At 46.8% G+C, this 26,530-nt stretch overlaps 2 protein-coding genes across 10 annotated transcripts in view; one reads left to right on the forward strand and one right to left on the reverse strand.

Moving 5' to 3' along the window:
- GINS1 (GINS complex subunit 1) overlaps nt 1-12,490 on the forward strand; it is a 39,300-nt gene extending 26,810 nt beyond the window's left edge. The window contains exons 6-10 of one of the 4 annotated variants that reach the window (XR_005376773.1): nt 3,999-4,061; nt 8,736-8,854; nt 9,401-10,393; nt 10,706-10,931; nt 12,125-12,490. Coding sequence is in view for 1 of the 4 variants with exons in the window: in XM_038570245.1 (XP_038426173.1) it covers nt 3,999-4,028 (30 nt within the window). In the remaining 3 variants the exon portion in view is untranslated. Of the gene's footprint in view, nt 1-3,998; nt 4,062-6,099; nt 7,048-8,735; nt 8,855-9,400; nt 10,394-10,705; nt 10,932-12,124 lie in introns of those variants that run through there. The other 3 variants (XR_005376771.1, XR_005376772.1, XM_038570245.1) reach the window with 3 other exon arrangements.
- The window catches only part of NINL (ninein like), a 138,129-nt gene continuing 114,776 nt past the window's right edge, over nt 3,178-26,530 (reverse strand). For 5 of the 6 annotated variants that reach the window (XM_038570237.1, XM_038570236.1, XM_038570234.1 and 2 more), the window contains 6 exons: nt 24,436-24,540; nt 23,046-23,115; nt 13,147-13,305; nt 12,330-12,443; nt 7,275-7,388; nt 3,178-4,121 (listed from right to left, as the gene is read on the reverse strand). In XM_038570237.1, the coding sequence (XP_038426165.1) occupies nt 3,930-4,121; nt 7,275-7,388; nt 12,330-12,443; nt 13,147-13,305; nt 23,046-23,115; nt 24,436-24,540 (754 nt within the window). In that variant the 3' untranslated portion in view covers nt 3,178-3,929. Of the gene's footprint in view, nt 4,122-7,274; nt 7,389-12,329; nt 12,444-13,146; nt 13,306-23,040; nt 23,116-24,435; nt 24,541-26,530 lie in introns of all 6 variants that reach the window. The other variant, XR_005376770.1, reaches the window with a different exon arrangement.

Consider the following 26,530-nt stretch of genomic DNA (forward strand, 5'->3'; position numbering starts at 1 on the left):
AAGGTGGTTGTCCATTTTGTATTCACACCAGCAATGTATGCATTATTTTTCCACACCCTAGCCAAGCACTTGGTATTGGTTAAGTCTTTTTAATTTTAGCCATTCTAATAGTGTGTGGTGTCTAATGCCATCTCGTTGAGGCTTTAATTTGCATTTCCCTAATGACTAATGTTGACCATCTTGTGATTATTTGGAATCTATCTTCCTCGGTGAATTTTATAAAAATTTGTCCTTTAAAAACAAAAATCTGTGTTTTCTTAGAATTTTGAGCGTTCTTTATATATTCTGAATACAAGTCCTTTATAACTAATGTATGCTTTGCAAATATCTCATTTCTGGCGTCTTTTCATTTTCTTAACAGTATGTTTTAAAGAGCAGACATTTTAGTTTTGATAAAAATCTGATTTATCTATTTTTTCTCTTATGCTTTTGGTGTCATATCTAAAAAAATCTTGTCCCAGCCCAAGGTCACAAAGATTTTCTCCTTCATCTAGAAGTGTTATAGTTTTAGGTTTACCCTTAGGTCTAGGATCCATTTTGAGTTCATTTTTGTATATGGTACAAGGTATTGACCAAGGCTACCCAAGGCTACCAAAGTGGAAGCATGTGGTCATCCTCCTCTTCTAGCATCATTTATTGGAAAGGTTACCCTGCGGCGCCTGGGTGGCTCAATGGTTGAACGTCTGCCTTAGGCCCAGGGCATGATCCCAGTTGGGGGATTGAGTCCCACATCAGGCTCCCTGTGAGGAGCCTGTTTCTACCTCTGCCTAGGTCTCTGACTCTCTCTGTGTCTCTCATGAATAAATAAATAAAATCTTTAAAAAAAAAAAAGTTTTCTACATCTATGGTAATGTTTTCTGTGAAGTTTTACTCCTTCCTCTCTACTATGGAGGACTTGTCTCTCTTTGTTGCCTGATTGCACTGGTTAGAACCTCCAGGAGAGTACTAGATAAAGGTGGTCTACATCTTGTGTCTGATCTTAAGAGGAAAGCATTCCATCTTTTACTGTTAAATATAATATTAGCTTAGTTTTTTGTAGGTGTCCATTATCAGGTTAAGGAAACCTATTCCTAGTTCCCTGAGCATTTTTATCAGAAACAGATAATTGGATTTTGTCATATCCCCCCAATGCATCTACTGAGATATTTGTCTTTTGTTAGTGTGGTGAATTTCAGTGGCTGATTGATTTTCCAGTATTAAACCAACTGTGCATTCGTAGCATAACCCCAATTGGTCATGATGCACTAATACTTTTTTGTAGGATCTGATTTGCTAAAATATTGAGAATTTTTGCATCTGTGTTCATGAGGGATATTGGTCTGTGGTTTTCTTGTCATGTCTAAGGACCATGCAAAGACCCTATCATAGAATGAGTTGGTAAATACTCAATTTTTTGGAAGTTTGTATAGCCTTGGCATTAGTTCCTTCTTAAATGTTCGGTAGAATTCACTTTTAAAACATCTAGGCTAGGAGTTTCTTTTTTGGAAGGTTCAATTTCTTTTATAGATCTAGAGTGATTTATTCCTCCAGGATGAGCTTTGGTCATTTTTGTCTTCTGCATTTTGTCCAAGTTGTTGAAGCTATTTACATAATGTTATTCATAATATTGCCTTATGCTTCTTGTAGATTCTGCAGTGATGTCCCCTGATTCCTAATACTGGTAAATTTTTTTCTCCTTTATCCTGATCATTCTGGCCAGAGGTTTATCAATGTTATTAAAAAAAAAAAAAAAAAAAACAAAAAACCTTTGGCTTCAATGGCCTTGGCTTTTTTCCTGTTTTCTATTGTAGAAGTCAACAAACTTTTTCTGTATCTTAGTCTTTGCAGGCCACATGGTCTCTGATGCTGATCGCAAAAGCAGGCATAGATGGTACATATGCAAATGGGTGTGGCTGTGCCAATCAAACTATTCACAAAAACAGGCCCCCGGGCTCGGCTTAACTTGTAGCCTGCAATTTCCTGTTCTATTCCTCGACTTTTACTGTGGTCTTCATTTTTTTCCTTTCTCCTGCTTACTCTGGGTTTCACTCGTGTTTTTTCTAGTTATTTAAGGTGGAAGCTGAGGTCATTGATTGAGACCTTTTTTCTAATACAGGAATTTAGTGCCAATGAATCTTTCCCTAAGTAATGCTTTAGCTCCACCCCACAATTTGGTATTTTGTGTTTTCATTTTCACTCAGTTCAAAATATCTTCTGATTTCCCCTGATTTCTTATTCGGTTCATGGATTATTTAACTGTATTATTGTTTCCAAATATTTGGGGGATTTCCCGAATAATCATTCTGGTCTTGATTCCAAATTTAATTCCTTTGTGATCAGAGAATATACTTTGTATGATTTAAATCCTTTTAACTTTTTTGCAACTTTTTTAAAGGCCCAGAATATGATCTATCTTGGTAAATATCCTGGTGCACTACTGCTATTGTTGGGTTCTATAAATGTCAGTTGTTTGATAGTGTTGTTCAGGACTACTAGATCCAGTCTCCTTGTTGCTCTAGTCTCAGCCAGAAGCCCACAGTGAATGAAGTGTGCCCTTGATAAATGTATACAGCCATGTAACCCAAACTTTATTGAGACTGTTTTAATAACTAGTAGAACTAGTTCCCACTCATTGGTCTTCTTTTTTCAGTTTTCCCTATTATTCATTTATCTAGCTATACATATAAATTTTAGAACTGTCCAACTGGACAAGGGGTTGATTGGGGCAGGGGATATCCACTTTTATTTTATTGGGGCTATGTTACATCAACCAGTTAGTTTAGAAGAACCAACTTCCTATCCAAGAACTGATCTTCCCACCTATTCTGGTCTTTTTTTTAGTAGGTTCCATGCCCAATGTGAGACTTGAATCACAACCTCTAGATTGAGAGTTGTATGCTTTACCAACTGAAACAGCCAGGTACTCCATTCCAGTCTTCTGTGTCTTTCCATAGTGCTTTAAGGTTCTTCTCATACGAGCACATATAATAAATGTACAGACAGAAGGGGAGTGGCTGCCTCCAGGAAGGGGGAGGAGGTTGAGAGCAACAAACAGCAACAGGGTCTGCACCTGTAGCTATAATGTAGCAGAAAGATTTTAATACATTAATTTTTTTTATTTTAATACATCTAATTCATAGGCACAGGAGTGTTTTTATAAAACTATTTTTCTATTTGAAAGATTTAATAAAAAAAAACTCAGAAGGTAGAACAATTTTAATAGAAAAGTTTTTGTTAATACAGTGACTCTTCATAGTACAGTAGTTTATTCTCATTAACCAAATGACCATAACTTATATATATATTTTGGATATAAAACTATAGTTTTTTTTCTTTACATATAGTACAATTTCCAGTGTGATGACATTTCATTGAGGAAAAGATTGCATTTGCAATACATATAATCGTCCCTGAGTCTACAGACCTACAGTACGCACTCTCTAAACATCCTCCTGTGGTGGAGCAGGGTTGACAGTCACAGCGAGTAGTCCTTCTAGAAGGTCTGTACCAACCCAGATAGAGAATGCTAATGATCTAAACCCAAAGCAGTAATGGTGAAAGGGTGACACTGTCCAGAGCACTGATTTTCCATTTTACTCTCTGCAGCTAAGGTCAGGAGTACAACATTAACGCTGATTTTACCATTTTCTTTTCGCCCTTCTTCAGTGAAAGCTGCCATAATGGGTTTCACCCACTGGTAGCAAAACTGGGAACTTTACCTACAGAAATTACCCAGGACCACTAATAAAAATGTAGACTTTTCCAGCACAACTGTTTCCTGAGCATCTGGCACAACAGACATGTTTCAATGTGTATGAGGTGAACAAACAAAGACTCAGAAACCTCCTATGTCCAGTACACAGCAGATGAACATTAGAAAATTATGGCACCACGGTGGCTTGTTTTTAAAAGATTTCTTTCGAAATGAGCTCCCGGAAAGCAAGCAACCATCACACAGAGAGGGAAGCTGAAGCAAGCATACTGACAAGTCTGTTGAGAGCTCTAACTTTTTCTTCCAGGATGCGGTTTTTCTTCTCCGCACCTCGTAGCTTCTCTTCAGTGACCTGAAGTGCCTTTGTCAGGTGAGCATTTTCCACATAGAGCTCCTTGAGCAGCAAATCCGATTTTGTGTTCTTTTCAAACTAGAAAGGAAAGAACCAGACTTTCCCGTGAATCTACTGCAGAAACACTGCATGGGAACCTGCCTCCCTCCCCCACTTCCACCTGTGCTTAGACCAGCATCAGGTTGTTATACATCTGAGACAAACACTGGGTGTAATGACAATTTGTTACCCTGGCATGAAAGAGGAAATGGAGAATCTGACGAACTATGTGGTAGAGAACATTGAACTCAACTGTGTAAGAGTTGATTTTACCATGAAATGAAGATATAAATAAACCAAAATCACCAACCTTAAAAAGGACTATCCAGCATAATGTCAAAACATAAGACTTGTCATTCTGATTCATCTCAGTGTGCTCAGCAGGCCCACCGAGTGACCCGGGATGCACGGCGGCACCGCATCCACCCTCAAAGCCCTGAGTGCGGAGACCAGTCCCCACAGACATGACAGCCACAGTGATGCAGATACAAGGCCGCTCTAGTTATGAGCCTTTGCTCAAGATACAAGGGCCTTGGGAAGTCAATACTGCATGTATTCATTCAATGTAATGCCAGCGCCTCGAGGTGGCCCTGCCTGCAGGAGACGGAAGCAGACAGACCAGAAACAAATATGGGTGTCGAGGCGAGACAAGTGCTAGGAGGACTGTGTAACCGGGTCTGAGTCCGCCTGTTCGATGTGCAGCAAAGATAATCACTGAGGGAGTGCGTGGCAAGAAAGGAGAGCAAGCTAAATGGGGAGGGAGGGGGAGATGGGAGATGGGAGGGTAAGACCCAGACCTGCCTCCCCCAAGGAGAGGGGTCAGGTTGTTTACACGAGAACAAAAGAGGTCTGGGTGAAAAGTTACAGCTACACGCTTAGCAGTCCTACTAACTCTGGTTACTGGTTTCACTGGGAGGGGACAGAGAGCAGAGGAGGGAGTCCCTACTCTTGTTGGGGTGAAGAGGGAAGGCTTCTCTCTTGACATGTGAACAGAGATCTGAGTAAAGCAGGGAGGAGTGTTGAGGCTGTCCAGGCAAAGAGAGGCTGGCCAGGCTGGGGGGCGGGAATGTCCAGAGGCCTGTGGCTGGGGGTATGGTGCCGGAGGCCACTGACAGGAAGTCAGAGCCGCCACACTGGCTGGGCACCAAGGGGAGGGGACGAGAGCCTTGGAGGCCCTTCTGCCTTGTCCCTGAGAGCTGTGGGAGGGCTGGAGGGTAGAGGAGCCAGCCCCTCAGTCACGCTGGGAAAGCACTGCTGTCATGCCTGCACCGAGAACAGAGCACAGAAGAGGAAGGTGGGACTGTGGTGCAGTGTTCACGTCCCTTCCTAAGGCTGAACTGACGGGCCCTCTGGGGACACGGTGGGGGACACATCTACCACAGCCTCCATGGCTTGGACCTGAGCCAATGGCATGGGTGGGCATATGGGAAGGTGGTGAGGGTGTACAGACAAGCCGTTGCGGGTACTTCTGTAAAGGGGGCAGAGGCAGGGCCAGGCCCCTTAAGCTTGAGGTTCAGGGGGCAGTGAGGGCCCCTGAGGGGAGGGCCTGGGCCCGGGGGCACACACACAGGCACAGGTGGCTGGCTCCCTCCACTATGACGCCTGCTAGCTCTGGGAGCACTGGGCCTGGCGTAGGGCTGTCGATGGGCCTGGACCGCACAGGGCCAGGTGTGCAGGAGCCAAAGGACCCAAGCAGGATGGAGGCTGTGCAGGCAAGAGGAAGCACAGCGAGGGGCCGGCCAGAGAATGACTGTAGGGTCAGGGTCAGGGTCAGCTAAAATGTACAAATCTGGGGGCACTGAGAGTCTGAGACACCAGGCCAGGGCCACCAGAGAAGTCAGTGGACGGTGGGGAGGGAGCTGCAAAGCCAGGAAGATGGTCAATGGGGGGGGAGGACTCCCACTGAGAACAAGAAGGTCACAGGTGTTTCATGCTATTTGGGCTCAGCTCAGGAGCCCTCTAACACACTTGATTACTGTAATAAGCATATTTCTACAGATTTGCACAATTTCTACAGATTCCTTCCAGGTCTGAGGAGAATGCTGTTGGAGCAGCTGGTGTTCAGCAGCTGGTGTTCAGCTGAGCCTCTTGTGCTCCTGCTTGTCTGCCGCCTTCCTCCCCGCCGTCGTGCTGGCTGCTCAGCTGCTGGTTTTTTGCAGCCCAAGGAGATTGTAATCTTTCTGGAGCACAACAGCTAGGGCCTCCTTGTTTGGTCTCTGCTCCCTGTAGCAGCCCACATGTGCCCTTTGTCCCCTAGAGTGGTTCATTCAAGAACACAGATCATACATATCATGCTCTTGCTTAAAGGACTGCTTCTAACTGCAACTAAAATAAAAGCAAACTCCTGACCTGGAAGGAGCCTGTCTGCCAGCCAGTTCACAGGAGCTGCAACTCCGCAGCCCCTGCCTGAGTCCTGCACTTGGGGCCCCACCCAAGGACATGTGCCTGCACCGCTCCTCTGCCGGGATGCCCTCCTCTGAGCTTCCGGCATGTCCCCCAATACACATGGAGACGCAGTGCCTTTTTATGGCCGTCCCATCGACTGGAGGCGCTGAGGCGTTCAGCCCCACACGGGATGGGACAGACACACCCAAGCAGCACCCATCCCTCCCAAAAAGCGAACCTGGTCTCAGCCAGACCCTCCATGGCTGTTCCTGGTGTCTGCTCCCACCTCATCTGAAGAGGGCGGTCCCTGGCCACCCCCACCACTTCCCATCCACCACCATCTATCTCCTCTCCTTCAGGGTGAGCATTTCTCGCCACCTGAGGTCCTTCATCTTGCTACGGTCTGTCTCCATCTCCAGAATGTCAATCTTCCTAGGACAATAAATGCTGTGATGCATAACAGGCGCTCGGCCAGTATCTGCCCAGTGACTGAATGAATGACAGGAGACTGTGTGAATGCCTCTTAAATGTACCCTAAAGAATCCCCAAAACAAAATAAACACAATGTACAAATATAGCATAGGGTGTGTATTTAACAAAATCAATTTTTCTGCTGCTTTTAACTGTTAATTTTCTAAAAAAAAAAAAATCTGTATTTTCAGATTCTCAGAGTTTAGATGGAGCTGCAGGTTGTAGTCAGTGTTCCCTGTGTTCTGTGAGGACAATCTCGCCCCAGAAGAGCTCCTTGAACAACCACAAAAGGAAAAAGTTCAGTGCACGTGGCAGTGACAGATGTCTACCACTGACCTGCTCTTTCAGCTGGGCCACTTTTTCTTGTAGGAGCATTTCCACATTCTTCAGAACTATTCCCACCTCTTCTAGGTGCTCTTTGGTGTCTTTAAGCTCCTTTTCACGTTCCTCCTGCCAAAAGAGGTTACAGATCAACAGTTTACATTCCAGAAAGAATCATCTCAGGCTTGCTTACTTCAGAATGGAAATTACCTAAAATGTGTAAATCTGGGAGGGACTGGGGATAACCCTTCATTTGGAAAGAGAAACAAAGAATGTCCTGCCACAAGCCACAGGGCTGACCGTACTCTTGTAGTTCAAGGGGAATCAGTGGACCGCTTTCCTGGCAATTTCTAATTTGAATTTATTTGAGAGAGAAACAGCAAGAGAGCACGGGGAGGGAGGGACAGGGACAGGGAGCTTGATCCCAGGACCCCGCAATCGTGACCTGAGCCGCAGGCCAATGATCAACCCACTGGGTCACCCAGGCACCCCTGCTTTTCTGGGAACTTAATCAATGGCTCCAAAGTGTGTTTCCCCAAATGTGCTCCTGCGTACTTCTAAAGGATTTCTGGTTAAATTTCCCCATTTTGTCAATATTCTATCATGGCTGGTCTTATCTCCTAACATTTTTGCACAATGCTGGAAGATTATTCTTCCAGAGAATGTGTGCTTCACAACCATCGAATCTTACCTGCCTTTCAAGGCTGGCTCCATTTCTTCCCCATGGAGGCCCCCCAGCCCCAACCTCAGGCTCTGACCTCTGTACCCTCCTGCCTGATGGATGCTTCCTCAGGAACTGCACTGTGACATTTCAGGGGGCACTTTCTCAGTCTTTGACACCCCGATGTACAGTGCACGCGTGCCAGGCTATTCAAGCACTTCAGATGTGCTAACTCGCTGATGCCTCACACGAATGCTCCGAGGTGGGGACCACTGGTACCCACCATTTACAGATGAGGAAACTGAAGCAGAGAGCGGATGAGGAGCTGGTCAGGCTTGCTCAGCTGGGAGGTGTGAGGCCTGGATCCCAACTGTGGTCCTGACCTGAGCCGCACGGTCCTGCTCCCCTTTAAGGCACTGACTGTTTCTAGGTCTCTAGATGCCTAGAGCAGGGCCTGGTGTGTGTGACTCTTCAGTGGACTCCTGTCCCACCACCTCCTCCTCCCTCCTCCTCATCCTCGCTATCCTTAAACATGCCAAGTACGAACCCATCTCAGGGCCTTTGCACATGCTGCTCCTTCCACCTCTCAAGCACTCTCCCCAGGTAAGTGGATGGCTCACTCCCTCAACTCCTCAGGTCTTGGCTCAAGGAACACATTGGTGAGGCCTTCTCTGGCCCCCCATTAAAAACTGCGAGGCGTCCTGCCCTGTAGCACTCAGGGACTCACCACCATCTGACAGGCTATCCTCATGACTCGTTTTCTTTTTTTTTTTTTTTTTTTCATGACTTGTTTGCATTTGTCTTCCTACCACCAGTGGAATGTAGGCTCAGGAGGGCACCGGCTTCTGCCAAATGTGTTCATTTCTGTATCTCCATACCCCAGACCTGTGTGCACCCAATAAACAACTTCTGCAGTCCTCGTGTGGGCCTGTGGGTAGGTTTTTTTCCATTCTGCAAAATGGTTTAAGATTCTCTTTAAATTAGATGCATCGTTTGTAAACTGGAAGTGTTCACGTAAAAACTTAGTTTCTGGCTTTCCTTTGAAATCGGGAGAACTGGCAGATGGGGCCTGCACTCCCCCAGGGTGACATAGGACCTCGCCCACAGCTTTAATCTAGGCCTCTACATCATCACATTTCTGGCACTGTCAGCAGAGGGAGCGTGTGGTCCCTAACCATTAGCCACGTGGCCTCCACAGGCACGCGCAGCCCCTGCTGGAGACGCCCTTCAGGTCAACTGGCTCATCGTTGTCCAAGTGGGTGGGTGACACCCTCCCCAACGGGCTTGCCGCCCCTCCCTCTCGTCCCACGCTGTTCAGACTGGAATTCGGGAACCCCTGGTAGCTGTACGACCCGACCTCTGGGAGCTGGGAGGCAGCTCCTGGCTGAGTGGCCAGATGCCCTACCTCATCACCCCGCGCCCGGGAGGAGGGCCTCAGGGCCTGGTCCCCACTCATCCGCCTCCCCCTCTCCTCCTGCAGGACACACTCCTTAGGGAGCCGCGGAGCTACCTGCCACTCCTCTTGCAGCAGCCGCTGCGGGCCAGCCACACGTCCCGAGGCCCCAGCTGCTGCACCAGCTCCTGCAACTGCGCAGCCTCCCCGGCGTGCGGACACCACGCCACCTTCGCCTCCGGTGGGCTGCGTGCAGCTGCGCCGGGGAGAAGCCCAAGATCACGCCGCCGTGGCGACACAGCAGGCAGGTGACACTCCACGCTCACCGCAGCTAACAGCCGGAGAGCACGCACAGGTCCCTGCCCCTGCGGCCCAGCGCCTCTGCACAGGCGCCCTGAGAGGTGATGCTGCGCCTCCACGGCCCAGGAGGATGGCGCTCTGGCTGGCTGGGTCCATTTAACCACCGCCACTCACGCAGTCATGCATGGTGACTGTCCCTGGGGCAGAGAGCTCACACTCCTGAGACGGGGCCAGGGCCACAGGGGGCAACCAGGACGCGGTGGAGGCCGGAGGGACCCCAGCACCCAGCCCACCAGCCACGGGGCAGAAGGCTTCCCTGCACTGGTGCCGTGCGGGACCATTTTTACTGGACCGTACATAATCCAGCCAGTCCTTCTACGGGACACCACTTAAATCTCTTTGGTTCTGGAGGCTTCCCCTAGAACACACAGGACTTCCTTGGCACCCTCCCTGGCCATGTCAGCCCTCACACACCCCTGTGGCCCCACAGATGGCAGTCTTGACTCTGTCAAGAGTCACACCCAAGGCAAGGGTCAGAGGGATGGGGAGGGTACAGCTCTGGCCACTCAGGGGCAAGAGCAAGCTCGTACTGTGTGGCTATTCCAAGGACAGGGGTCATCCCAGAGCGGCACACCGCACACAGTCTCCAGAACCACTCCCGGGCTCTTCTGGGAAAGTGCCATGTGATGACCAGGTCAGATGACCAGGACACACTCTCAGAGACGCCTAGTCTTCATCCACAGACACTGAAGACTCTTCAGAGGCACGGACGTGAAACAGGTATCTTGTTATTAGCAAAGCTGAGACCCTCACCTCCCCCGTGGACAGGTGAGGGCTGTGCTCCCCACCCCCCCAGTGGACAGGTGAGGGCTGTGTGCCCCCCACTTGCCGTGGACAGGTGAGCTCTGTGCCCTTCCCATGTGGACGGGTGAGGACTGTGTCCTCTCCCCATAGAGAGGCTCTTTGCTCTCCCCCTGAATCCAAGCTGGACCGAAAGAACACGGGGCGGGGTGGGGGGTGGGGGTGATGCTCTGTAATGCTGTGAGCCTGGCAGCTGTTCCTCTAAGGACATCTGGTGGCCTCTCCTGTCAGAGCTTCAGTGCTGTGCTCCGAGTGCCCCCTGCCACCGTGAGGCCAGGTGTGGGTGCTCCTGCTGACAGCACCACTGGGCCCCCATGCACCAACATGAAGGACAGGCTCTGCGACCTGACCCAGCTGTACCTTCAGGTGACACCCGCCCCAATGCCCCTGGACTGCAACAGCAACCCGAGCCACCAGGTGAAGACAGCCAGTGAGCCCACAGCCCTGAAGGAGAAGGGTAAGCAGTGCTACGAGCGGCCCAGTTTGGGGGTGGCTTGATGATACGCTGCAGCTCAGAACCAACATGGGGACCCCCAGGGGTGTGTGAAATGCACAGCACCCTGCTCCCCACACCCTCCCCTGAGCCAGTATCTTCTCCAACTCACTCCCCTGCTGATAGCTGTCTAACCTGCTCTGTCTCTGGACCCTTCTCCTCAAAACCACCCCAGGGGTGTGGGACAGCCCTGGCTGCCCCACGTTGTTCTGCAACCCCTTACCACGGCCTGTCCAGAGGCTCCTTAAGTTCCCTGTAGGCTCTTTTTACTACCCCAGGTGAACTTTCATCAGTGCGGCGGGGGAAGGTCCTCTTCTAAGTCACAAAGGACTCCTGACTTGGGGTCTCCCACCGTTGACAGTGGCTGCCTCCAAGCCTCAGAGAGCTCAAACTGGTCCAGGCAATTTCTGAAGGTTCCTTCCAGACTTAAAGACAGAGGAGGGGCACTCCAGATGCTCAAGCATCCCTGGGAGAATGCTTATTTGCAGCGGGAAGGCTGAGCCCATCCGAGCCCCCAGAAGCACCTCATAAGGCCTGGGGCACGGCACGGGGGGCCAGTTGGGGAGCCTGTGAAGAGGCTCAGATGGGGGAGGTACACAGGTGCCAAGCTCAAGGAAGGATGGTCCTGGGCCTCAGGCTAGGGGCCCCTCCCACACCAAGCTTGGAGACTTCTCCCACGCCCCCCCTTCCCTTTCTGTAGCCGCCAGCCCCCTGAGCCCCCCATCTGAGTCCACACTGGGCCCTGAGGGCACCTCCCGCTGTCAAGCACCTGCCATTCTCACCTCCTGCTTCCCCAGGAAGGACCAGCACCCCTGTCCTGTGTCCCTGCACCTCATGCTCTCAGGGCACCCCAAGGTCCTTGAATGGCCCACCCCACTCATGTCAGACTACAAGCCCTCCACCTCCTCCTCCGTGAGCCCTGAGAACCTGGCCCACTGCGTGCATACATGCTGGGAAAGGGGAGCCGGCAGAAGGCAAGAGCTCCACAGCCACACGTGTGTGCAAGTTCAGGGCTTCTGTGCACACAGCGGCCCATGTGAGAGTAACAGGCATCACGCCTGCTCACCATGGGACCACCACACCCTGGGGCCTTGGATCTGCCATGGCCCTCTCCTCAGAGGCCACCTGCTGCTCTCCGTTGCTCTTCTGTTCTACAGGTGGCACACCCAAGAGCACTGCTCTGCCTCTGGATAGCTTGACCAACCCTGTACGACGCTCGACTTCCGTGCCCAGCTGTGCAACCTCAGGCCAGCCCAATAACCTCTCTGGGCCAGACCAGTCCTGGCAACGTGCTGTCAGTGCCCAACGGCACTGAATTTCTTCCTGGCTGAGACCAAGCCACCGGCCATCATGCACACCCACCTGGTCTTGACTTTCTTCAAGGGTCTCTCTCAGCTGTGACTGTGACAGTCTCAGGCTCTGACATTCCTGATTCATGTGTTCAAGTTCCAGCTCAAGTTTTTGGATTTGCTCACTCTGTTTTTAAAAAATCAATTTCACAAATATAAGAAATCTCCTCAGCATGTTTAATCTCATACATGTTTCACGTAGAAACTTCAGAAATGTGCAGAAAGGCAAAAATTACAACATGTAAATTACCCATCATGCCAGCAGCCTGAGGATCACACCTGACATTGTGGTGTGACCTCAGCCCCTTCTCCACACATGCATTTCTAACAGTAAGACTGCCTTAATGTCATATAGTGTGGTTTCCTCATTATATCTCAAGCATTTCCCCATGACATTATTATCTGAAAATATGATTTTTAGTGACTGCACCATAACTTATTGACTCATTCAGTTTCTTGATGATTCAAGCTGATTCCAATTGTTTTGCTATTCTGAATACCACAGCAATGAAACTACTCCAGCTAAAAGCCCTTCCATGATGCTCAGATAAAATTCTCATACGCAGAATTATGAAGTCAGAGCACACTGACATTCTTAAGGCCCTTGATATATATTTTGCCCAAATGTCCTCCAGAGAGGTCTATCAGTCTACTCTCCTCACATCAGGGTTTAACTCCTTCCTGCTATTTTCTCTAGACAGTGAGGATTTGCAAAAGCTGAAGTCTACTAATTTTCCAGGGTGCATACTTATTAAATCTCCCTCTTTATCTGCGGGGTGAGTCTAGCTCCAAACATTTTAAGGCTGCTCCTGAGGTTTCAGACGACTCACCTGTAGCTCCTCCTGCTGCCCGGCCTCCTCCAGTCTGTGTGTCAACAGCTGAATGGTGACACGGTTCTTCTCATCCTGGGCCTGGTGGATAGAGGCCTCCTCTCCTAACTGGAGGACCTTGTGACTGAGCTGGGATACTTCATCCTTGCATTTCTGACTCTGGAGCAAAATGGGTTAAAATACATGTGACAAAGTTATTTTTTTAAACTGGAAGCTCAATTCAGATCATTCCAGTGGCTCCCCACCAGGGCCAATTTTGTTCCTCAAGGAACATCTGGCTATGTGTGGAGCCAGTGCAGCGCCGGTTCTCACCATGGGGAAGAGCACGGCTCCTGGCTTCTCGTGGTGGGGGAGCCCAGCATCCTCCAACGCAGGACAGACCTGGCCCTCGACGGCCACAGCCAAGGATGGGAAACTTTGCTCCACTGGCTCAAGGAAATGAGACCCATCTGGACCGTGAGAGGTGGTTACATCATGAACATACAAACCACTGCTCTGAAGACCTTTCATATTTTTTTCATTTCTTTCATGGTTATTTCCAATTATTTTAAACTTTTAAAGGAAAAAACCTAATTGAAGTGTATGAAGCTTCTCAAAGTCTTCTATGATCTTTGTCCTTAAACACATAAACATAGCTTTCGGCCAGGGGCACGGGCAGGTGATTAAGGTGTGTATTCCACTTTCTCTGAGTGCGCTGGCGGGCAGATGGTGGGCACACAGGACATGCCCACTGGGTGGACAAGCCAACGCGCACCCCCAGGCTCTCACGGGAAAATGCCAGGGACATTCAGTGTTTGTGGCCTGGCCTCCTCCGAACTGGTTTTCAGTGCCACCAGCACCGCACACACACGCCACTGTCCCCGCGCTGTGCTAACCACCGTTTCATTATCATGTTTTTGAGGATTTGAGAAGCAGATGATGTAACCCTGAAAGTGTTTCAATGTGGATTATCTGTGCTTAGTGAGTCTACATGTTTTTCTCATGATCATTGCTCCTTCTCTCTCCGTGAACAGATTGTCCCCTCGTCCTGTCCTTAAAATCCCAGCAATGAGGGTAAAGAGGTGTTTTCAACACATCATAAGTTCGCAGCCATCGAGTCTGGGATGGAACTCTCTTGTGTTTATTACACTTTATTGTGGTTTCTCAGTTTTGATACATGTTCACCTTGTTCTCCTTGATGTTATTCAGAGCCAGAAATGGAACTTCCCTTCAGTCCATTTTCTTGTGTACCTTAATATTTTGTCTTTGTTTAGAAAGAATTTTAGACTCATACACCAGGTGCAGGGCTGTTACAGAGAACACCTGTGCACCCGCACCCAGGCGCCCCAGCTGCAGTGGTTCCCCGCATGCTTTGTGGGGATGCGCTCAGCAGGTGCATGTGCATGCACGTGTGTACACATACACAGACACAAGGCGCTTTTCTGAGCCATGGCCCTGCACTATGTGTTTCCTAAGGAAGTGAGTGTTCTCACATGACTGTCATGTAGGTCTGGCTTCAGGACACCATGCCACCCGCATCCCAGCTTTGTCAACCAGCCCAGGCATGACCCCTGGAGCACCCCTTCTGCCCCTCAGGCAGTGCCTCAATCTGGCAGGCTCTTAGCCTCCTTAAACCTGGGATGCTTCCGCAGGCTTCGTCTCATAGGACACTGAACATCTTGACAGACACGGCCCCACCCCACCTCTCCCCACCAGCAGTTCCTCATCTGGGACCGGCCTGCTGTTCCCTGTGCTTCGGCTCAGGCGCCGCCGTATGCCCCTTGGGTATCCCACCGAGGGTGTGGAGTGCCCTCTGTCTCTCCGTGTCTGTGTCCATCACCTTTTTAATTCTAACTTGTACTCATCTGGGTTTTAGTGCAGAAGACAAAATGAGATGCTAGCAGTCATCTGGTCACATGTTAAAACAAATGGATGTCTGTGCTACCGGGCCACCTGTGAATCTGAGCAGGCCTCAAGGCCCAGGGTCCAGCTGATAAGCAGCATAAGGAAAAGAAGAGCAGACTGAACAACAGTATCCAGAAACAGTTGGACAGATCCAGAATGTGGGATGGCCAGGTCTCTCCAAAGACACAGCCTTGTGGGGTGGATCAGGGCTTCCAGGTTGTAAAGACTGGAGACACATGGAGGCAGGTAGGCCATATCTTCCAAAGATGGCCTGGATGGATCTCTCAACCCATATCGCCTTCCTGGGCACTCACTCACCCGGAGGAGCAGATGTCTCTGCCTGTCCTCGCGGGATCCGAGCAAGGGTGGCACAGAATGGATTCTGAGAGCAGAAGCCTTGTGCCTGCCATGTGGTCCTCCTGTGCCCCCTTGGGATACTCCATCCAGGAGCCAAGCCCCAAGGGGAGGAGCCCCCAGACGACCTCAGCCCCAGCCTCTGGGTCACCAGCTGCCAGTCTTCCCAGCCCCAGTGACATGGAGCAGAGGCGGGCCACCTGTCCCCATACCCTATCTGAACCCCTGACCTGTGAGGTTCTGTGAGGGCAACAGAGTGGCTGTTTCTTGTCACCAGAAGAGCATCGATAGTTCAATGAGCCACCCTCAACTGTATCGTAGTTCCAAAAAATTTACCATATAAGACATTTCTGAATAGAGGGATGTAAATACGGTCGGAATACTGGATAGTGTCAGATAATTAAGTTTCTTAGGTGTTACGGTAGCACTGTGGTTAGGGAGAAGATGCCGGTGAACTATTTAGAAGCACAGTCTCACTTATCTGTCACTTACTTTCAAATGGGCTTGAAAACACACACAGACACACAGTACAGGGAGATACAAAGACAGGTATAAACTAACCAAAGTACGTACAGTATTAATTCCAACCATCTAACTAAGGTTGTAGTATGATGGCTGACCAGTGTGGGTTATGTCAACTTTTCTATGTGTGTAAAGCTTTTTATATTAAAAAGCTGAGGGAAAGAAAACAAATGGATACCTAGAATGCACTTACAAGTGTGTCCTAGAAATCAGCCCAAAAGGAAAAGGGATGACCCAGGAAAGCCCCTGATGGGTCGTTTCACAGGAAGTTGGTCTGCAGGCAAACGCAGTCTGAACTTTTCATCTTCAATCAGCCCAGGAAGGACCCTCATGAGGGAGAAGGTCCAAGCAAGACCAGCATGCACTCTCCACAGAGGCAGACACCCAGAGCCAGGCCAGATGGTCCCCGCAGCAGAATCCCCCTGGGGCCTGTGTGACACAGGCGGCACCGGGAGAGAAGAGCCGCGGGACTCCCCCTGGGGCCAGCGCGGGGCTGAGAAGCCAGACATGGCAGGTGCCCCCAACACGGCCCACCCCGAGAACGGGGCCTGCATTTGGTAAGGTGGCAGGACAGGAGATGAACACCCACTGTATCTCTGCATCCTAACGGTGAGCATACAGAACCCGAATCAGAAACATAATACTAGTTCTGGCCTCTGGTCTCCCCATTAAGAAAAAGGCCAGGTAAAGCTGAAGTTACCCTCTCTCTAGAATCCATCAGAGAACTGCTGTCACAGGGCAAACCCACACCCTGGAAACTGGTTCAAAGCTCACTGGGAGCAGGGGCCAGAGCCTGAACTGGGGTGGGGGGGTCAGGGGGGTGGGGCGTGCCCCCTAAGGATGAAGGCCAGAGCTGTACCCGGCTGGCCGGCTGATGGGTTAGCAAGTGATGGTCTCAGGGGAGCCCCCAACGTTCCTGAGACACACCAGGTGCTTGCCCTTAACATCAGAGAAAATCCCCTCAGGCCTCTAGCAGGTGGGACTAAGGAATTGCTCTGGACTGAAATGTGACCCCTCCAAATTCCTATGTTGAAGCCCTAAGCCTCCAGTAGGGCTGTGTTTGGAGATGAGGCTTTCAGGAGCTAATGAGGGTTCAGTGAGCTTCCCTGGGGAGGGTCCTAACCTGACAGGACTGTAACCTTCTGAGAAGCAGAGCACCATCTCTCCCTCTGTGTGGCCCCGGGGGAAGGGTCAGGTGAGGACGCAGCAAGCAGGGAGCTGTCTTCAAGTCAGGAAGATGGGAGAGCCAGCCAGCACCTAGTCCTGGCCTCTGGCCTCCAGAACTGCAAGACTATGTATTCCTGTTAAGTCCCGCAGCCAACCGCGTCTTGTTACGGCGCTGAGGAGACCAACACAGTGGCCATTCTGAAGGACACTCAACATAATGTTGTGTCAACATCAATAGCTTGGTTATGATATGTGTTATAGGCTGATTCCTGTCCACCCACAAGTTATATATTGAAGTTCGCACTCCCAGTATCTCAGAATATGACTTTATTTAGACACAGGGTCTTTAAATAGGTGATTAATAGAAAATGACGTCCTATGAGTGGGCCCTAATCTAACATGATAGTGTCCAATTAAGAAGAGATTAGAACATAGACTTGTAAAAAAAACAAACAAAAAAAAAACACAGACGTGTAAGAGGGAAGGCCATGTGAGGACACAGGAAGATGGCCATCTAAAGACAGGCTCAAGAAATTAACCTGCCAACCCTTGACCTTATACCTCTAACCCCAAGAACTATAAGGAAATAAATTTCTGTTGTATAGGCCACTCAGACTGTGGTATTTTGTTATGTCAGCTTTAGTGAACTAATACAGATATTACACTGCAGTTTTATGAAGTGTTACCAGTAGAGGATCCAAAGTCTTTGGGATACAGTAAAGAAGGAAAATTATGGCAATACAGGCCTACCTCAAGAAACAAGAAAACCTCAAATACAAAATCTAACCTTATAGCTAAAAGAACTAGAAAAAGAACAAACAAAACCTAAAACCAATAGAAGGAAGGAAATAATCAAGATTAGAACAAAAATAAATTATGTAGAAACTAAACAAACAAAAAACCAGTAGAACAGATCAGTGAAACCAGGAGCTGGTTCTTTGAAAAATTAATAAATTTGATAAGCTCCTGGCTAATCAAAAAGAAAAGAGAAAGGACCCAAATACATAAAATCACAAATGAGAGGAGAGATGACAATACAATTATGAAAGAATGTTATGAAAAACTCTATGCTAACAAATTGGACAGCCCAGAAGAAATGGATAAATTCCTAGAAACATATAAACTACCAAAACTGAAACAGGAAGCAACAGAAAATTTGAACAGATTGATAACCAGCAAAGAAACTGAATTAGTAATCAAAAATCTCCCAACAAACAAAAGTCCAGAACCAGATGGCTTCACAGGTAAATTCTACCAAACATTTGAAGAAGAGTTAATACCCATTCTCCTCAAACTATTCCAAAAAGTAAAAAAGGAAGGAAAATTTCTAAATTCATTCTATGAGGCCAGTATTACCTGGATACCAAAACCAGATAAAGACACCACCAAAAAAGAGAACTATAGGCCTGTTTCTCTGATGAACACAAATGCAAAGATCCTCAACAAAATACTAGCAAACTGAACCCAATAATACATTAAAATATCATTCACCACAATCAAGTGGGATTTATTTCTGGGTTGCAAGGTGGTTCAAAATTTGCAAATCAATCTACGTAACACATTACATTAATATAAGAAAGGATAAGAACCACGTGATCATTTTATTTTAATTTTTTAAAAGATTTTATTTATTCATGAGAGACAGAGAGAGAGAGAGAGAGGCAGAGACATAGGCAGAGGGAGAAGCAGGTTCCATGTAGGGAGCCCAATGTGGGACTCAATCCTGGGACTCCAGGATCATGCCCTGAGCTGAAGGCAGGCACTTAACAGCTGAGCCACCCAGGCATCCCCCACATGATCATTTTAATAGATACAGAAAAAGCATTTGACAAATTGCAACAGCCATTCATGATTAAAAACCCTCAACAAAGTAGGTTTACAGGGAACGTACCCCAACATAATAAAGGCCATAGATGAAAAACCCACAGCTAGCATCATCCTCAATGAGGGAAACTGAGAGCTTTTTCCCTAAGGTCAGGACCAAGATAGGGATGTCCATTCTTACCAGTGTCATTCAACATAGCACTAGAATTCCTAGCCATAGAAATCAGACAAGAAAGGGCACCTGAGTGGCTCAATCGGTTAAGCATCTGCCTTTGGCTCAGATCACAATCCCAGGGTCCTGAGATGGAGGCCCACATCAGGCTTCCTGCTCAGCAGGGAATCTGGTTCTCCCTTCTGTGCATGCTCACTCACTCTCTCGCACTCTCTCTCTCTCAAATAAATAAATGAATAAATAAAATCTTTTTTAAAAAGTCAAGAAAAAGAAATGAAAGATATCTTAATTGGCAAGGAAGAGGTAAAACTTTCATTATTTGTAGTTAACATGATACTATATATGGAAACCCTAAAAGATTCTACCAAAAACTGCTAGAACTGATAAATGAATTCAGGAAAGTTGAAGGATACAAAACCAACATTCAGAAATCTGTTGCATTTCTATACATTAATAATGAAGCAGCAGAGAGAGACATTAAGGAATCATCCCATTTATAATTACACCAAAAAAAAAATAAGACCCCTAGGAATAAACCCAACCAAAGAAGTAAAAGACCTGTATCTGAAAACTATAAAACACGGATGAAAAAAAAACTGAAGATGACAAAGAAATGGAGACATTCCATGGTCATGGATCGGAAGAACAAATATTGTTAAAAATGTCTATATTGCCCAAAGCAATCTGTCGATCCCTATCAAAATGCCAACAGCATTTTTTTATAAGAAAATACCAATCCTAAAATTTGTATGGAATCACAAAAGACCTTGAATAGCCAAAGTAACTTTGAAAAAGAATAGCTGGAAATAAGGCGACCCGACCCGGTGGCTCAGCAGTTTGGCCCCACCTTCAGCCCAGGGCGTGATCCTGGAGACCCGGGATAGAGTCCTGCGTCATGCTTCCTGCATGGAGCCTGCTTCTCCCTCTGCCTGTGTCTCTGCCTCTCTCTGTGTCTCTCATGAATAAATAAATAAAATCTTAAAAAAAAAAAAAAAAAAAGAAAAGCTGGAAATATCACAATTCAAGACTCCAAGTTATATTACAAAGCTGTAGTAATCAAAACACTATAGTATTGGTACAAAAATAGACACGTAGATCAATGGGACAGAATAGAAAACCCAGAAATAAACCCACAATTATATGGTCAATTAATTTCCCACAAAGCAGGAAAGAATATCCAATGGGAAAAAGTCTCTTTAACAAACGGCATTGGGAAAACTGGACAGCTACATGCAAAAGAATGAAACTGGACCACTTTCTTTCACCATACACAAAATTATACTCAAAGTGGATTAAAGACCTAAATGTGAGACCTGAAGCCACAAAAGTCCTAGAGGAGAGCACAAGCAGTAATGTTTCTGACATTGGCTATAGCAACTTCTTTCTAGATAGGTCTCCTGAGGCATGGAAATATATGCAAAAATAAACTACTAGGATTACATCCAAATAAACAGCTTCTGCAGAGTGAAGGAAACGGTCAACAAAACTAAAATGCAGCCTATGGAATGGGAGAAGATATCTGCAAATCACATATCAGATAAAAGGTTAGTATTCAAAATATAAAGAACTTATAAAACTCAACACTCAAAAAACCAGATATTCCAATTTAAAAATGGCAGACCACATGAATAGACATTTTTCTAAAGAAGACATCTAGGTGGCTGACACATGAAAAAAAACACTCATCATCAGGGAAATACAAATCAAAACTATGAGATACCACCTCACACCTGTCAGAATAGCTAAAATCAAAACACAAGGAACATCAAGTGTGGCGAGGATATGGAGAAAGGAGTACTCCTCATGTACTGTTGGTGAGGATGCACATTCTTCCAAAAATTTTTTGGATGTTCTTTAAAAAGTTAAAAATAGAACTACTCTATGATCCAGTAGTCACCCTACTAGGTATTTACCCACAGAATACAAAAATATTAATCCAAAGGCATACATACACCCCAATGTTTATAGCGGCATTATCTACAATAGCTACATTATGGAAACAGTTCAAGTGTCCATCAACTGATAAATGGATAAAGAAGATGTGAGATATAAATAAAATATTGTTTGGTCATAAAAGAGAAAGAAATCTTGCCATTTGCAATGACATGGATGGAGCCAGAAAGTATAATGCTAAGCAAAATAACTCAATCAGAGAAAGACAAATACCATATGATTTCACTCTTATGTGGAATTTAAAAAATAAATGAGTATTGGGGGAAAAAAGAGAGGTGCAAATCTAGAAGCTCTCAACTACAGAGAGTAAACTCATGACTACCAGAGGGAAGGTGGGCAGGGGGATGGAAATAGGCAATGGGGACTAAGGATTTCCCCTGTCGTGATAAGCACTGGGTGATGTATGGAAGTACAATCACTATACTGTGCACCTGAAACTAATATAGTACTGTGTGTTAACTAAGTGAAATTAAAGTTAAAATAAAAACTTTTAAAAAATGTTACCATTGCAGGAAACTGGTCAAAGCATTTAAAGACTTACTCTATATTTCTTACAACTATATGAGTCTCCAACAATCAATAACATATCAATTAAAAAAAGAATTTAAAAGAAACAAGAATGATGTATCATCCCAGCTTGTGTGTTTTCTTCTTAATAATTCATCCAAAAGCCAGTAAATGAGACTAAGTATGAAAAGCATCTGTATATGGGGGCAAAGAGAGGACCAGTGTGGGGTTAGTGCTGAAACAGAGTGAGAAGGGTGTTTCTGCATGGGGTAAAGGGAGATTAATCAACAGTAAGTAGATCTCCTGAAGATAGAAACCAGACTTCTCACTGCTGGAGATATGAGTTACAAACATGGAAGAGGAGAAACTAGGATCATCCTTATGATATTAGGTGGGAATTGCATACATGGGGTTTGAATTCATGATTTTCAGTAGAGAGATACATAAATAAATATTAATGAAACCATATGCATGTCAGTGTGTATGTATAACAACATATACTTAGCTCTATCCACTGACTGTGCCAGGAAGTCGATGCCCCAGTAGCAGTGGGCACTCCTGGTGCTCAGGTCTTGGCCTCTAAACACCATTCTATATTAAAGGTGACCAGGAGCTCCTTGGGGAAGTAGCTGATTACAGAACTGAGGCAGGGAAAGTATCAGATGAACCTGGAATATCTGGGATACCAGAAAATAAGGGAAATGCTCAAAAAATGATCAGGATCTGGTCTGGAGGACCAAGAAACCACTGTGAAGGGACTCTCATTGGCCAGCTCTGGGACAATTTGAGCACAAGAATAAATACTGATGGTAATGTATTAACCCACTGAATAAAACAGGAACTTAGGATAGTAACATGATGATGGAATGAATAAATAAGCGAACAGAAGAGAAAGCTCTTCTTTACACTAGAATACCAATAAATATAAAAGGAATGGTGATATTAGTTACCAGCTGCCACCATTACAGCAAGAAACAAAGGATGCTAAAACAAGGAGCTGAGAGTTCAACAGGAAACAGGGTATTTACCTAATGCCAAAGTATCTACCCACACAATACTCACCAGTTACAAAGGGAAAAGTAACCTTATTGTAAAGAAGCCTAGTCAGCACCACCTAACCAGGAATCCAAGCCAGCATCACTAGGAATGGGACAAATCATGCCCAAGAGGCATTATCTAAAGGGAACAAAGCTAATTGGGGGGCTTCCTACAAAATAACTGCTTGTAATCTTCAAAACTGCCTATTCCTAAAAACCAAGGACTGACTGAAGGGGCCATGTAATTCTGAAGGTGAGGGGACAGGTAGCAAAGCTCAGTGGGGTGCGGGCTCAGACAGCACTTCTGCATTCACGTTATTGTCCTGACTCTGAGCCAGGGAAGGGGCTGATGGACTGGCAACTCACTCTCAGATCTTTCAGGAAAGTGTTCTGTCCTTCCTTTTTTTAAGTTTGACACTATTTCGAAATAATGAAAAAAGGAGGGCGGTGTTAGCATCATGCAGGTGTCAATACCTGACCTGTTTGTTGAGTTCTTCTACTTCAGAGCAGGTCTTTTCCTTGTCTCTCCTTAAAACCTCGATTTCCTTCCTGTTGAAGAAGCAAAATTTACAGCATCACTGACCAGCCAGTTTCTTTTTCCCTATCATTGCCCTCATAACAGTAGTGGCTCGGGTTTGCAGCCACAGAACAGATTCTCACTCCTGCCCCTGGGAGCCCAGAGCCACCACTCTGTCACTGTTCTCCACCACTGCTGCTTCCTACCCTGTTGGGCACCCGACCCTGAGAACCAGAGGAACACACAGTAAGAACCTCCATGGCATTTCTCAGCTACACACAGCAGTATCTCTCTAGCAAAACGTGATGATTTACACCGAGCAGCATAAATAGGATACAGCAGCCTTGTCTGGGGCTACAGCTGGGGTCTCTTATAAAATGGGTCCTGCCAGCAAACTAAGGAAACAATGGTTTCTAGAGGGGAAAAAACCTTTTAGATTTCAGAACTGCTGTAACGTAATAGCAATCACTTGTTGACCACCTGCTCTGGATGTCATGTTTTAATCATCTTGAACTTCATAGCTGAAAAAAATAAAAAGGGTCAACCAACTGTTCTTGGCTAAGACTATGTTAGTGAGGGATCCCTGGGTGGCACAGCGGTTTAGAGCCTGCCTTTGGCCCAGGGCAAGATCCTGGAGACCCAGGATCGAATCCCACGTCGGGCTCCCAGTGCATGGAGCCTGCTTCTCCCTCTGCCTATGTCTCTGCCTCTCTCTCTCTCTCTCTCTGTGACTATCATAAATAAATAAAAATTTTTAAAAAATGACTATGGTAGTGAAAGCAGAAAGCCCCTCCCCTTCCACACACACAGTGTCTCCTGCCTCAGTGCTCAGGCTCCCACCCCTCTCCCCAGCCCCTTCCCCTAACCCACTGAAATCCATGGGCCAGAAACCAAGTGGAACCAATGATCAGGATATAAAGAAGCAGATTCCAGAAAGGCTCCAGAAGCATCCCTTACTGCTTCAGAAATACCACCCCATGGCATGATGTGGAGCAGCTCCGTAAGGGAAGAAAAGTGCTTATTCAGACTTGAGAGAGAAGTAGCCCAAGCTGGAGCAGCTCATTGTGGTGTTGATCTGCTGCAGAACATACATGCTCTATGTTATACTTAGGAGCCCTGGAAGGAAGGTGGCTGCCTACATCTGGAAGGGGGTCCAAGCTCTCCCCTGCCTGTCAGGGGTGGTGGGTCAGAGGTCAGCATGGCTCACCTCTTTGTGATTTTCTGGAACACAGGGTGGATTTGTCAACACTCCCTGCTTTCCACGGCAATACTTTTGAAGCTCACTGTACAAAGATCAAAAGGTGCTATAGACTGGGGAGTTCAGGTAGGAATCACTGAGCCGGGGTCCTTACCTCTGTGCATCCTTTGTCCTTTCTGCAGCTTCAAGCTCTTGCTGAATCTTTCGCAGCTCATTTTTCAGCCATGAGTTTTCCTCAGAAAGTCTATCCAACTCGATTCTGCATGAAAAATTGGAAAAAAGAAGTAACAGTGGGGACTCCAGGAGCCACTGTACTTGAGGTGGGTCCCTCAATAGGAAAGAGCAAGCATGAACAGTGACTACTGCCACCATATGCAGTTCATGTGAGTCTGGGCTTGCAGGTAAAGTCACGGTGGTCCTGCATTATCCTTGGGTAGCACAGGGCACACTGTTCCTTTTTCTTTATGCACTGCTAACATGCTATGGTTTGTACCTCCCAAGCCACAAGCTACAGAACATAAAGCTTTTTTAGCTTCTAAAACAGTCACACAATCAACAACTCATTCATGTAGTCAGCACCTCGGTTCTGTCTGCTATATGTTGACCTGTTACCACATCTTACAACCACTCACTCAAATAAGTGCTCGCTCGTGGTTGGTATCACACACAATTCTGGCTGTGGGTCCTCAGGTTACTGCAGAGGAGACTCATCTCCCCACCCCTTGCCCTTACCCCCCAGAGAACTCTAGCATAGAGCTAAGAACACAAGGCATCAGAAGACCAAAATACATTTTCCTCTTGAATGAGAGCCACCTGTGTCGTACACTCCAAGGTCAGCACTGAGGAGGAAAAAACTGGGGAGATGCCCCCATCAGTGTAGAGAGAGGCACCTGATGGGTGGTGGGTCCCTCAACAGGAAAGAGCAAGCATGAACAGTGACTACAGGTACCAAGTTGCCTGGAGCCACCTTTGCTTTCCAATAACTTAGCAAGCTCTCCACTTATCTACCACCACTGACATATAACTGATGAGCAATTTGCCAGTAAAGATCACCAATGAGGCAGCCTAAAACCCATGCCTGCTGAGAAATTTATTTTTTAGATTTTATTTATTTGAGAGAGTGAGCGAGCACGAGTGAGGGAGGGGCAGAGGGAGAGGGAGAAACACACTCTCCACTGAGCACAGAGCCTGACGCAGGGCTCAATCCCAGGACCCTGAAATCATGACCTGAGCTGAAGGCAGACGCTTAACCAAGCCACCCAGGTACCCCCAGAGAAATTTATTATTAATAGATGCTAGTCTGACTGACACTTATTCCCCCTCAAAGCACCCTATCTGGCATTAGCTTCTAATTTTTTCAATCTAAAAATACTCAAAGCCACACGATCTTGTTATGTCTATTTAACGTAATATGCTTGAAATACCAAGCATAAGTGTCTTCTTCATAGGAGCATAAATATAACTTCATTTTATCCCACAAGGAACCAAAGAGAATAATAAAGAGAAGTCATTGGAATTTTTAAAGCAGCAAAGATTTCGAGCAGAGGAGTGAAACAAATGAGGTGTTTGGAAACTGCCATTCTGGCTCCAGTAGAAAACAAACTGATTCAGTGCAGTTGTGTGTACTGGGGCAGAGGGAGGGGGTTCCCACTTCCAGCTTCCTGGACCTTAGATAAGCTGACAGGGGTCCCACCCCACCAAGCAACCAGAGCTGTATGAGGCTCATTATACAATGGGAGATTGTCCTCATAGAAGGTAATGGAAACCTCTAAGGGCCCCCTAACAAAACAAAAAACTAGAAGCTGAAGCCCCAGCTGTGAGCATTAAGCCACACAAAGATAGGGTTACCCCGAGGCCAATGCCTATGTCAGCACTGTCATCAGCAGCGTGGGAAAACCACACTGTGGACACCTACATAAAGCCAGTGCCCCAGGAAGAGGTTAAAGTGGTCCCAGATTAGTAGGCTCCCAATTTTAGGCAAATGCAGTATCCACCCTTTCTTCAGAAAGCATCCTCTACTACAACTCCTGAGATTCCCAGAGATTAACATCATGTAAACATGAGCTCACAACCAAAGATCACCACAACATAAACAGAAAAAAACCACCTCTGAGGGGCAGCAGAAGCAAAACAGCAGAATTCGATCCCACGGGAACCTCAGATATTGGAATTATCAGACACAAACTAAGGATAAAATTGTAAAATGTTTATATAAATAAAGATGAAAATAAAAAATAAACAAGCAACAA

The sequence above is a fragment of the Canis lupus genome, chromosome 23 (assembly GCF_011100685.1).
Source record: "Canis lupus familiaris isolate Mischka breed German Shepherd chromosome 23, alternate assembly UU_Cfam_GSD_1.0, whole genome shotgun sequence".
Lineage (NCBI taxonomy): Eukaryota > Metazoa > Chordata > Mammalia > Carnivora > Canidae > Canis > Canis lupus.